The following is a 14614-nucleotide window of genomic DNA, read 5'->3' as shown; positions in this document are numbered from 1 at the left end:
CGTGAATGTTGTACACACACACACACACACACACACATATATATATATATATATACACACATTTGACATGTACGCCAGTGTGTATATGTGTATGTGTGTGTATTGTATATTCTGGAAAACCTATATAAAGATGGGATGATTCTTGTGAGAAAAGACGAGTAAAGACCATACACATTTCTCTTGGATGATGGCTGGCGTCAAAATCACACCCAGAATTACACATGAACAACGTTAAAAAATTTGTTTAGACATGTGTTTCTGAAGTGGATGAAAGGTTCACCCAGAGTAAATGAGTATTATCAATTGTACAACAAATCAAAAAATAGCAACTGTTTTAAAAGTCAGTTCCGCTTGTTTTTCCCACTGGATATGGCAACACTGCTCGCAAAGAAAGATCTACCTTTCGAAGGCTCTCGAGTTATTGGATATTAATTATGTATTCGTCTTACATTGTTTTAACTAGATCTTCAAAGCTAAACAACTCATACGGGCAGTGCCGCATCAAGACCATCGTAGGCTCTAGGCACCTTCTGTTCGTAGGAGGCCCTACCAGCCGTATTAGTTAAACCAAATATGGTCCCATAGTTTTTGTAGGCACGGGCGTCCACAGAAATATTTTCATGGGGGATGGAGATCGGGCTTTTACAGCGTAAGGTCAACAAACTTTAATAAAAATTACTAAAAATATTTAGTTTAAGTACGATAATAAGTTTATATCATAATACATGCAATATATTTGTGAAATGTAAGGGAGAAAGTGCTCCTCTGTCCCTTCTTGTAGGCGTCTATGAAGGTGACAACGCGTGAAAAAAAGCCGTAAACAGCAATAATACGGGATGAAACCCTTTTTCTGTGCTGAGATATGTGAACTACACTATGAAAAATCAGTGATTAGATGAGGGTGGATTTTTTTATTTTTATTAATCAATGTTCTTTCTTATTCGCCATTCTTATGAAGTATTTTCGACAATAAATATTTGTTACAACTAAGAATAGGTAGGTTACTGTCTAAGTTAAGCAAACATCGATTAAATTCATTGTTTCACGTCTCGCAATGGGACGACTATGTCCACGGAATCACAGTACTAGATTACATACTTTATTTATAATAAGGAAATTATACAGTATTTTCAAATAAATTACCACAAAAAATCTTAGAAAATTATTGGTATTAAAAATATGATGCAATTCTTATGACAATGAGATAGTAAAGATGGATTTATTTCTTCAGGTTTTGGAAGCTGGTGAGTTAACTCTTCCGAGGTGGTTACATTTCAACCACACCAGCAATAGTTTTCTTGGAGTTCCTACATTCAGTGACCTCGGTCAGTACTTCATCAGCATTAAGGCTGTAGGACCCTCCAACTCAGATGGTAATGTTTTTTGGTGCCTGAAACTAAAACCATAACCTTAGTTAATAATGTTTTATACTGTTATATGGTATTTTATTGAAAAATACAAAACAAATATCTACTTGATAATTGAATCTGTGATGACAACAATTTTAGGTTTCCTTTAATTGTTAGCTAATATTTTTTATAGGGCATTGAGTAGTGGAAAAATATTAGAATACAGGAAATTAGTTAATGCTAGTTAGTCCAATATTAATGTCAGATATTATCAATTATAGTGTAGTTAGTCTTATATCAATAGTTGGAAAGGTTTTGGAGAGTGTGATTAAAGATGCATTGCAGAGTCACTTAAAGCAGTTTGATGTAGTGTGAAACAACTATCATGGTTTCACTAGGGGAAAGTCTTGTTTAACAAATCTGACTTATTTGAAGATGTTACTGGAAGAGTTGTTGAAGGACATACTGTGTATTTGGTTTACTTTGCTCTTCAGAAAGTGTTGGATAAGGTGCCTCATAAGAGACCTGTTAAAAAATTAACTATGTGAAAGTGGGAGAGATGTTAAATTGGATAGAAAATTGGTTGGACAGTAAATAGCGAGAGAATTTTAATAACAAATGGAGTTAGATCTGACTGCATCAGAGTTACAACTAATGTGCCTTAGAACTATGTTCTGGGTCCTTTATTGTTTGTGATTTATATTAATGGTATTAACCCTGGAATGACTAACAACATTTTGGAGTTTGCAGATGACATTAAGATTTTTAGGGTGGCTAACTGTATCATAGATGCTGCAGACTTACAGGGAGATTTAGATCATTTGATTATTTGGGCCAACATGTGGCAGGCAATGTTTAACTATACAGAATGTAGGTCTTCACAGTTCAAAATAACATTACAATTTAAATGGAATACATTAATTACTGTAGCTGAAGAGAAAGAGCTTGGTGTTGTGATCCAAAAATCACTTAAGTCATCTAAACAGTATATTGTAGCTAGCAATAAGGTTAATAGGATTTTGACTAACATCTATAGAAATATCAGTTACAAGACAAAGGATATTATTGTTTCACTATATAGATCACTTGTAAGGTCTCATTTAAAATATTGTGTACAGTTTTGTACTCCCTTCCTCAAGAAGGATATTGTTTTTAGAGAAAGTTGAGAGAAGAGCCACTAGGATTAAAGTTTGGATGGTGGGATTGTCCTATGAGGAGAGATTAAAAATATCTAAACTTGTTTTCTCTGGTAAGGAGATCAGTAAATGGGAATTTGATTGAAATATTTAAGATTATTAAGGGTATTGGTAATATAGATCCATCAAATGTTTTTGCATTTAGCAGAGAAACCAATTCAAAATTTGGCAATATACAAGTTGTCTGCAGTTTAAACATTTTACTTTTTAAACAGGGAAGTTGGCTTTTGGAATGAGCTGCCTTCAAGGGTGGTGGAGGTGGAAGGGACATTCTTGATGAGCTAATAAACTCTTTTAATCCCTTTAAAATTTTATGAATTTTATGCTAGAGTTTTCAATGCCTATTTGTTACCATTTGTCCTGGTAACTAGAAAAATAGTAACACATGTACTCTACCTGTCACATATCTAGTAAGTATAAGTGTAGCATATTTGTGTATTTATTTATACATATGATAGACTTTAGGATATATATATATCATAACTGGAATTTATCAACATGCTTAACTTGAGACATATCTAGTGGGTTTAATTAAAGAGGATTTATGCAACAAGTGGGTTTTTAGACATGAGGCAGCACAGTATCACAGTTTAGGTAAGTATTCATGTTTGTTTCAATTTAAAACATTTTTTTATAATTAATTTTTGGCTATTTATCTGACATCATGCTTTATTTTTATACAGATTAGCTTTAAATTTTTTTTAACATATGGTTATTATTTAAGTTTTTCATGGTAGAAAGATCGTGTAAATTAGCATCAGATTTAATTATACATAGTTTAGCTGTGTTAAGTCCAGCATAAATTGAAACTATTCTGTGTTACCCATGATATTGTTTAGCTGCTAATATGATAATCTTTTCATGATAAAGGAATATAGCATTACAGCTATTAGTTCTGCTAACCATCTCATAGAAAAGGAATGTAACGTTAAAACTAATAATCCAGTTAACCTTCTCTTAAAATAGGAATGTAGCACCAGAGCTATTAGTTTTAACCAAGTTTCATGTTGTTCAAGTGTAGTGCATATTTGTTTCATTTTAGTCCAGATTTCAACATTAAATATACGAGTTAATTATAAGAGGTAGTCAGTGCATGATATAAATTGTGATTTCTGTTTATGTTGTAGTTGTATGAAATTTAATGACATAACAAATTTTACAACCTTCTTATATCTTATGAACTTGGACTACCGTCTTATATCCTGTACAACACATTATAAAATTACTACAAAATGTTGTAAGCACAACATAAAGACCAATTAACCTAAGTTCCCTTAGAAAGTAGTATTTCTTTGTTTAAGAGATACTACGTGATTTGATACTAGTAAATCATTACCTTTTTATCAGTCCATTAGTGTCACTTATGTTTTGTACTATTTGTCACCATCATGTTACTAGTAATTCAATATTAAACTTGTTTACAGTTTAGCATTACTACATAGCCTTCAATTTACTAGCCACTGTGTATAATCATGTCTATTAAGTGTGCATTAGGCATCTTTGTTTTACTGGTATGCATGAATCTGAGGATATAATATATGTTAAAATTTACATTTTCAGTGTTTTTACATTTTGACCAACCTTGTTAATAAGTTGTCCACTCAGTTTCCCCTAAACTTTCAAATTGAACCTATAATTCAGTTGGAAACAATGTACGCCCATCACAGTTTAACATAAAAGAAACTGTCTCCAGCTCAATGCCAAATGTAGCTCATTCAGGTAGATTACTGTACCAGCAAATATTGACCATAGAGTTAAGAATTAGAGAAAAATAAAATATTACAATGTTAGTGTTTCTTTGTGCTTCTACAGTTGGTTTCAAAATAGGTTGATCTTGATGTTGTCCTTAGCAGTAAGTCTGGAGGCTTATGACACTAAAAACTGGGTTTTGATATTCTAGTAGGTATAGCACAGTTAACTCATTATGTAGCTTTGTGCATAACAACAAACAAACAGGTTATTGATATCATGTTAACAATAACTCATTTCTAGTGTGTGTTTGTGTGTGTGTTTTTCTTATAGCAAAGCCACATCGGACTATCTGCTCAGCCCACCGAGGGAATCGAACCCCTGATTTTAGCGTTGTAAATCCAGAGACATACCACTGTACTAGCGGGGGGCCTTATTTCTAGGTTTCACTTCATTTGAAAACAGATAACTATCAAGTTAGGTGTGCATGGGAAAAAAACAAATTAAATATTGGTTTATTTTTAAAAGTGTTAAAATAATTTATGTTTATAAGGTTAGAATTACGTCTTTATATTACTCATAAAAATGTAATTTAATAATATTTCAGTGGTGAAAATACTTTTTCTTTAGTTTTTATTGTGGCCATTTAATCTGGCTTCTAGTTTAGGTCTGGTTCTCTGATAAATAAATAAAGTTGTCATGGTGTATGGATTAAAATTTGATACCTAATGTTTGTATTTTTTTAATGTTATTTTGTATTAACCATAGGGTGTACATCTTGTAGATAATTCACTTTGAGATGAGAAGCATGTTAGTTCAAAAGTAATATGATTTTTTTTTCTGCACTACTCAGCATTATTGAAGTGCATTGATTAGTTATGATATGAAGATATGTATAGAAACAGATTTATAAAAACATATATATATGTGTAACTTTTTTTATTTTAGGACATCTTTCTATTGGAAAAGATGTGTTCTCCATTGAAGTAGTTCCAGAGTTGGTTTACCCCTCTCATGTTGTGCCCCTATCTCATTTAGGAGCAGAGTTTTTTAAGTGTTCCCAAGGAGAGTCTGTTACTGTTGCAGCAGTGTTTGTTAATTCCACCTTTGATGACCTTAGCTCTACACAGAGAGTTGAGCTTGTATCCAAAATGGCTTCCTTTGCAGGAGTATCAATAAATCTATTAAAGGTCACACCTTGTACAAAAGAATGGAAGATTACTGATAAATCTGCCATGCTTGCAGGAGCAGGAACCATGACAATGAGAGAGAAAAGTGGAGTGGTTTTCCAATGGCAGGTGGGCTGTTCTGGCCATATTAGTCCTCTTCACAGAGATAGGATTATAGATCTGGAGTTAGTAGCTGGAAATGGATCCTTAGAAAGGATACTAGGCTCTCCAGTTATTGGTTGGAATGTTGTTGATCAGCAGCAGTTTCCTGTCCAACGAGAGAAGCGAGAGGTGAATATGAGAGGAACCCCTATTTTAGAAGTGCCACTTCCCACTAACTGGCCAACATTTTCAGAGATAGATGGGCCAGAGAAATCTTCAGAAGACACAGAAGTTCCAGAACCACGAATAATTCCTACAATGGCTTCTCCAACATTACCCCTACCATCTCATCACCACCGGCACCATCATGGGGAAAAATTCAGTGAAGGAGAACATGAACTTTACAGAGGTGGTATTCAACAAACACCATCTCCAACACAGTATTACCACCATTTACCTACCACTAGGCTGTATTATCCAATGGTGACACCAGTTATTCAACCAGAAAGACCAAGTATTTATGTCTATCAGTCTGTCACAGAAGACTTGCAATCAAGTAGAATCTTCCCTGATGAATTGACACCTGCTGAGACCTATCTTTTCTCCCCAACATCATCTTTTATTACACATTTAGAAACAGATACTTCCTCAGTGCCAATAAAACTTTCACATTTGACACCTGCAGTAGTAACATCTATAGTCCACCCCAGTAAGAGCTATGTCCCTGTGATACCCAAAAACTTCAAGCCAACAGTTCAAAACCACATAAAGAAGTTACAGGCCTATGTTGGCCAGATATGGAACTTTGAGATTCCTTCAGATATATTCTATGATTATGAAGATGGAGATACCAGAAATCTGAAACTTATACTTTTGCCAGAAGAAAAGACAACAATTTTATCCTCATGGATTCAATTTGATCCAGAAAAACAGAAACTATATGCCCTTCCCCTTGTTGACAATATTGGTAAGCATAATTTAAAACTGGAAGCCATGGATAGTCATGGGATGTCCACATTTGACCTATTTGAAATCCAAGTATGGGAGAATCCATCACAATATGGTCTTCACCATGAGTTCACAATGACTTTCAAATATGAAAAGTGGAAATATCCAGTTGACATTGATTGGCAGATAGAAGTGGTAAAAAGAATTTTGGAGCTATTTGGTGATGAAGATTATTCCCACCTAACTGTCTTATCCGTGACACAAGAACCTACATCAATAACTTGGACTAACTTTTCATTACCTAACTACCCTTGTCCAAAAGAAGCTATTGAAGAGTTAATGAAAAAACTTGTCTCCAATGACAAAGGGCATCCATCTAAAAGCCTGAAAAAAGTAATGAAACCAGATTTTAATATACAAAAACTTCATATCAACTACCTTGGAATATGTCACCTACCACCAAGTCCAACACCCTCCTCTACTAATTTGTCGCCTGCATTACAAAGTCCTATTGATAGCATTAAAATACAAGTAGGAGATATACTTGAATTTTTTATTCCAAAAAATACATTTTATGATAGTGAAGATGGTGATACTCGTAACCTGAAACTATCATTTTTAACCAGTGATAGCAAAGAACTCTCAGAGTCATCTTGGATTCAGTTTGATCCAAAATCTCAAAAGATATTTGGACTTCCCTTTGAAGAAAGTTCTGGTATTCATGAATTTCAACTTCTTGCAAGTGATAAAGAAGGTAAAGAGGTCAATGATATATTTCTTGTTATTGTAGAGCCACGACCTGTGTACGACAGGAGTGTAGAATTCAGTATGCATATTGACACAAATTATGATCATTTCAAAAAAGATGTTGGGAAAAAAATACTTGTTGGTAAGAAATTGTCAAGTTTTTTTGGTGATCCTAGTACTGAGTACTTAATTGTTTTATCTATTAAAAATGGTTCAGTAGTATACGCTTGGACCAACAATACTCTTCCATCAGACCCTTGTCCTAAAGGATTAATAAATGAACTTAGCAATTTGATGTTGGAAGAAAATGGTACAATCTCAGAAAGATTACTTCAAGCAATGAATCCAGAATTCAAAATCAGTGAGTTAAACATTGTCCCTCTGGGTTCATGTGTGAATATTATTGACAGAATATCTGTATCTGCAACACCCAAACCACCTAAAAGAGAGCCTGCAGTTCCAGGTGATGATGATACCTATATCACTACTATCATCCCTGCTGTTGTCATAGTGATCCTGCTTATTATTGCTGCCATGATTGCCTACTTTTTATATCGTCGAAGACGAAGAGGAAAGATGAAAATGCAAGATAATGGTTCTTTTGTGAACAAAGGCGTACCCATTATTTTTGCAGATGAACTGGATGAAAAGACAGAAAAACCGATTAAATCACCTTCAACAGTGGAAGCAGAAAAACTGCCTTCATCAGGTACTGAAAATGGCAAACTTGCTGAAGAAGCTACGCAACAAACTCCACTCCTTTCTGAAATCTCAGATGGTAGTCCTGATGTCAGATCTTCACCACCTTATCATGGTCCTCAGCCTACAAACAGAGACAATAAAATGAACCAACCAAAGACCACACCAAACTATAGGCAGCCTCCACCCTACGTTCCTCCTTAACGATCAGTTACAACCATTGTTCCAACTGTATTTTTGTGGATCACCTCTTTTGAAGTAATGTTGGAGATGTTGAATTATAATGCTTTTTTTATGGAACATATAAAATATTCTTGTCTTCCATTCTACAGTGATTTTTGTGTTTTTTAGGTTTCAAGTTAGCTCTTATTCTTAGTAATTTTAATTTCATAACATCCATACAATTATTATTATTAATTCTTGTTGCTGTCCTAACTTTGAAAACACATTTTTATTACAGCCTGTGTAAGGTTCTTTGGTACTGAGTTTACAGCTGTTTCACATTATAAACAGCAAAGTGATAAGAGTCAGAGATACATGGTGATAGTAAGAAAATGTCTGTATAAAGTAGGAACATCTTGTGTAGGAAACTTGGAATTTTTAATTAAGAATACAAGAAGTGTTCTGTAGGACAGTGAAGGTGAAATAAGAAACTTTTCATGATAGGAAGAGTGTTTTTGGCAACTTTCAGAAATATTCTAAGTGTGTATGGTGTACCCAGTGAAACACATAATTGTTACTAGAGCACTTAGGAGAAAGAAATTATGTTTTTGTGTAAATTATACATGTTTTTAATTAATAAATATTCATAAAACAAAAATTATTAAACATATTTTCTTTTGTAATTGTTCTCACTTTTGTTTTAATTTTTCTGTAAATGCATAATTTTACTAAAGATATGGCAGACTTTCCTTTCTCAAATCTAGTGTAACTAGTCTTGCATATTCATAAAATGAAATTATTGTGAAAGAAAAAATGTTAAATAAATGTGGCTGCCTTAAATGTTAATACTTCCATATTTGTGCTGTGTCACTCTCAAGATTAAGTGTTTTAGGATAATAAATAAATAATATTAAGTTACTTATTTAATTTTCATAATTTTTCCCCAAATTGTTTCTTCTTGAATTTTTAATACCATATACTCTATAGAATAAGCATTTGTTTAAGACAATGGCTAGGCTCTTGGATTTTTTACAAATTCAAAACTTCGAGGGAGCAAGTAGTAAACTTTTGACATCCTGTAGTAATCAAACTAAGATAATTATTAAACTTAAGTAGTTAAAATGGTAGTTTTTTTTTCTAAGTTTCAAGCTGTGTCCTTTTATATTTAATTCTGTGTTAAGATTTTATTTAATTTAAATACCTGAAAACAAAGTTCTACTCTATTAGAAATAATAAAATCAAAAGTTTGTAATATTTTTAAATGCACAAAACTAATTATTTCTTTTCTGATGGGCATAAATTAATTTTTTTTATTAATTTTCTGTCTGTAATTTATCATTTCAATATCTACTATATTCAGCAAATCACGTAAAGAAAACAATGAAACCTTTCAATCAAAAACCAATTTTGAGATACTATTTTGTGAAATGTTATTGTGAAACAAAGCATGAATTTTAATTAGATTGTTTCCATGTTAAATGTGCTGGAGACTTTATAATCAGGTAAGAAAGATGTATAAATGGTTTCTATATATTGTAAAGAAAGTGTTTTTCAATCTCTATCATACAAATGGCAATCTACACTATGGATTAGTTCTTATCGGTGCTCAAATAAATCAACAGCATTTGTGCCTTTAGTAAGGTTCTACTGTTTAAATATGATCTAGTAGTTATATTGTTTTGAAAACTGGTAATGTATTTTTGAGAGTTAAAACCTCTGGAGTTATACCTTTTACAAAGAAATGTTAAAATGTTAAACTAATTTTTAAAGTAACATGAATATGAGATAAATGCATCTATAGGGTGATGAAAACTGAAAATAGAAAGGAATAGCTTTACCATGCAATGCAAAGAACAATAATTAAATGAGTAATATTTTGGCTAAATGGCCTTAATTCTTAAGTCCTTATAACAGTCATCTGGTTAAAATGATAATTATTTATATTCTCCTCGACACCAATTTCACCTAATTCTTTGGAATAGTTTCTCTGAAGTAGCATGCTTCATTACCTTCATTGAAACATCACTGGTTTAGGACATTATGGAAAGTAGAATGTTATTCTAAAGGTTTGAAGACACAGTTGTGAAAATAAAATAAATAAATTTTGTAAATTTATCTGTTTTATTGTAATTAAACTATTGTTACTTCACAATTATTCTTTATCTTCTCTTAAAAATATAAATTGGTTGGTATTTCTTGTTAATGTAATTTTTCTTTATTATTGCACAATAAAAAAATGTATTCAAGTTAAAAAATTAACTTGTTGTAGTATTTTCAAAATATTTGGGCAGAATTTTCCATGTTTGGAACTTCATGCATTTGGAAATTAGTATAAATATGCTTTTATGGGAAACCAGCTATTGGGTTTATTGAAAAGAAATATTTATAAATAAAACTGTTCTACTTTTGAAACATATTAAATGAGTTTAAAAATTTATGATTTGTGAAGTAACCTGTATATTAAACTATTGCTAATGTTATGTAAGGGTGTTTTTTATTAAGAACCAGACATACATGTCTACTCTCTCTTCACAAGCCTAAATAGCAATTCTAAAATAATTAATTTTGTTTATTGTACAATTTTAATAACACTTAGTAAATAAAAAATTATTATTTTTCACTGAAAGTAACTTGTGAAGTAACCTTATTGGAAATAATCATGGAAGAAGAAACACAATGGAACTTATATATGTGCTACACAGTTATTCTATTGCAGGTTTAATTCAAATTATTTGTGTTAGGGGTTAAAAATTTAATGTAATTAGATACTGATGCTTGTTTTTGTTTTCTTACCTTTCAGGGTATATATAGAAACAAATACAAATTGAAGTAGTTCAACAAACTTTAAGAACTTAACATTTGTTAAATATTATGTAAATACTGGTAATGATGCAGACAGTATTTATGTTCAGTTGTTACAGTTTAGGTTGGTAAAAAAACAACAAAAAACTATTGCAGCTGAAGGCATTTGGACATCAACAACTGCATATTTTTTAAAATGTAAGTGGAATATATAGTTTAACTACAATTTACAAAGGTTCCTTCACTTCCAGATAATCCATGCAAGCTTCAAATTCTCTCTTAAAGTTTGGTTTGTTCCTGTAATCATATTTTGTGTTTTGAAAAATAAATGCTAAGGAAAAAGAAACAATCCTGTATGTGTCCAATGATTTTCCTAAATATTACTGCAATTATAGCTGTGCTTCCAAGATATACTAAAATGTGGCTATAGTATCAGTTTGACCATTCAAGTTTCACATAAAAGACGTGGAAGACTGTTATAAATATTGGTATGTAGTTTTCTTTTGAACAAAATGTGATGAGTAACAGATATAATAAAGAACAGTACATCGACTTTGTTCTTCCAGAAGAAATGTTTGATCAGAAGAACTGGAAATTTTATTTGTCACAAAATATTTGGATTATGTTATGTTTTATGAACACTTGAAAATAAAGGCCTATAATTTAGCATTGCATATATTCCCATATACAAGACACAATTTAAAATATTATTATTATTTTATTCAAGAAATGCAATCATATGTATACAAATTCATCGATTACATGGGGTATACTACATTTCAAATTACTAACAGGTCACTGTGTTAGCTCAATAAAGCATTAACGAGAACTCTCTACTGTCTGTTTGAAAGATAGGTACTGTTCCCTAAATATCTGTGGACATAAACAGAAAGTATAAATGATTGATCATTATTCTGTACAGCGTTCAAGAGAACAACTCGTGTTATTTTGTCCAGTTTACTAAAGTATTAAGACTTTAGCTGTTAGATGGAATAAATCATATTAGAAAAAGAAAATGAATTAAAGGATAAAATATAGAGGATAGGGAAGTTCCAAGGCTGAATGGATTTATTACATGAGAATGAAATCACTCTTCCTTTACATATCTGTTAATACTGGGTGTTTATTTAATTCAAGTTATTTTATCGCCAATAAAGTGATGTCAGTTAACTAATTTAATTATTATCTTCTACAATATTTTGCTACGGTATAAACAATTTCAAAGCTGGATTTCTCTTTTTCCAGTTGTCGACAAGTGGGGAAATTTTTACATGGCAATCATTTAATAGAACGTGGTGAGCTATATATATTTTCCATGTTTTAATACATATGCTGGCGAGAGGGCATTTGAAGTTAAGATCAAGCTGGACCCTCAAAACCTAAAAAATTGGTAATGTTAGTGATAAAGAGATTTAAAGAAGTGTCTAGAAACTAGGTTACAGATATAAATACATCTAGATAGGTCAGGAGTGAATGAATACAGACAAATAGTGAAGTATTAGGGTCAGTGCTAGTGATCACGCATATTCAAATATTGATCGATTAGCCCTGATATCGTACAATGAGGTTTATTTTTTGTTAGTCCTACTACCGTTATCGTATCATTCACAAACCTAGGCCTACAAATTACAAGTGTATAAGTTTTTATAAAGGAAAAGTATAAACACATTTCTTAGCGATACGTAAACTGGGCATCGAATTATGTTTAACAAAAAGTTAAAACAACCCGTCCAACGAAAGAATATTACTTATGCAGATGCATATCTCGACTAATGTTAATATTTTGAAAAAGTTCAATGAATTTTATACAAAACGGTTATCCTTATTAATACAGCATTGATCATTACTGATAATAAACTGTTAATCGTATTCTTCCGATATTTCCCACGGAGATTCAAAATAATCATTTACTGAGTATTTTAATATTTCTCAAAAGGTATCCACAACCGGCTTCGGCTGGACTTAGTTTTAACTACTAAGCCAATAATGTTCACAAACAGCAACAGTTAATTAAAACAACACCCAGAACAACCTGAATAAAAATGACCCTATAGTTTAAAAATAATTGTCTAAAAGAAACCCAAAAGAAAACTGTTCTTAAATTCGGTTGAAATAATGAATTTAATATTCTACTTTTTACTCTTTTATAACTTAAATAACAACGATATATGTATTTAAAACATTTTTCACTAAAACATTGATTTATAACTGAAGACAGATCAAATTCTGTTGAAGCTTGTACGTGTAGTGGAAAAATTTACAATAAAAATTCTAATGTGAAATTGTAACCGTTTTTTATTTTACAACACAAGTAACGTTGATTTAATAATAATAATAATTACAATTAATCTAGCATAGATCAGACCAAGCGGTCTTTGGAATTTCTCACCTGTTTGTTACGTTGAGAACCTAAGTTGATCTAACGATATTTATTAACGAGATCCTTTAAACGACAGTATGATACACCTAAATATTTCCCGAATCATAAAAAAATGACAGTGTATACAAACATATCTCATATGGGTGCCAAAATTGTTCATTAAAAAAGGACTACAAAGAAACACAATGCCTGATGTATGTGCATTTTTCTTATAGCAAAGCCACATTGGGCTGTATGCTAAGTCCACAAAATGCCTAATGTTCTCTTTCATCATAATACAGATATTACAGGCTGTGTTTCTAATATTTTAATTATGATATTCATACTTTACTAGAGGAAGTTTTAGTATGACGTGTGTTATCTAGAAATATATTTGAGTGTCTATTTGGCATGATATTTTAAATTTTCAGGGAATTTTTGGAAATATACAGTATGAAATCAGTAAAGATCAGTTACTTCGTTAGTTAGTTATTTCAGTAAGTAAGTTAGTGAGTCTATTAATATATTATAAATCGATTTCTGAGTGTGTTAGATAGATAGCTAGATTTAAAGTGTGTCGCAAATATGACATGAAATTTAACAATTAAATGACTTTTACGGTTTTATTTGTGTCTGTGTGAATTAGGCTTAGCAACAAACCTAGCCTGTAGAATCTTATGTTGCAGTCGAAGATATAACAACTTTCAATTAAACAATAAATTTTTATTAACGGTACTAAGATAAGGATTTGAGTTGTGTGAAACTCTGTTGACTATTCAATAAAATTCTAAAGTTTGTTAAATGACTTTGCAGAGCATTTTTTATCACTTTCCAAAAATGATGTAAGATTAATGGGTCTGTAATTACTGTGACAATTCTTGTCACCTCCTTTGAAAAGAGAGTTTACATTAGCTAAATTCTAATCAACACTGTTATCAAAATATAGTAGTAAGTGGCTTACATATCCAATCTTTCAAAATCCTTGGGGAAATATTATCTCGCCCAGAAGCCTTATCATTTAATAAACTTTCCGTTTCTTCTTAACCAGCTCAGAATTAATGCAGATTTTGTTTGAGCTCGTTTTTATTTGTTGACTGTTCAAAATGTAGAATAGTGCTTAAATCTTCGTCAGTAAAAATCGAAGAAAACCCTTCATAACACAGCCATTTCCAAGTCATCAGATACTAACTTCCTATATTATCCCTCAAAGGTCCTACCCTCATCCTAACATTTTTTACCCATAACGTACTTTAAAGAAACTCTTAACGTTAATTTTTACATTTTGAGCTAACCGTTTCTCTCTCTCTCTCTTTATATATTCTAATTTCCTGTTTCACCAATTTATTTTTATCGTCTGTAGTTTTTTAAATCTACTGTCATGCAGGTGGCACT

The 14614-nt window shown here is 31.6% G+C and overlaps 1 protein-coding gene across 6 annotated transcripts in view; it reads left to right on the top strand.

Moving 5' to 3' along the window:
• The window catches only part of LOC143253469 (dystroglycan 1-like), an 85942-nt gene extending 74733 nt beyond the window's left edge, over positions 1–11209 (top strand). For all 6 annotated transcript variants that reach the window (XM_076507439.1, XM_076507437.1, XM_076507441.1 and 3 more), the window contains 2 exons: positions 1232–1373; positions 5183–11209. In XM_076507439.1, the coding sequence (XP_076363554.1) occupies positions 1232–1373; positions 5183–8103 (3063 nt within the window). In that variant the 3' untranslated portion in view covers positions 8104–11209. The remainder of the gene's footprint in view (positions 1–1231; positions 1374–5182) is intronic.
• Positions 11210–14614: the final 3405 nt, after the last annotated feature.

This window comes from Tachypleus tridentatus, chromosome 6 (assembly GCF_004210375.1).
Source record: "Tachypleus tridentatus isolate NWPU-2018 chromosome 6, ASM421037v1, whole genome shotgun sequence".
Classification (NCBI taxonomy): domain Eukaryota; kingdom Metazoa; phylum Arthropoda; class Merostomata; order Xiphosura; family Limulidae; genus Tachypleus; species Tachypleus tridentatus.
This window is presented reverse-complemented; position numbering and strand designations above follow the sequence as displayed.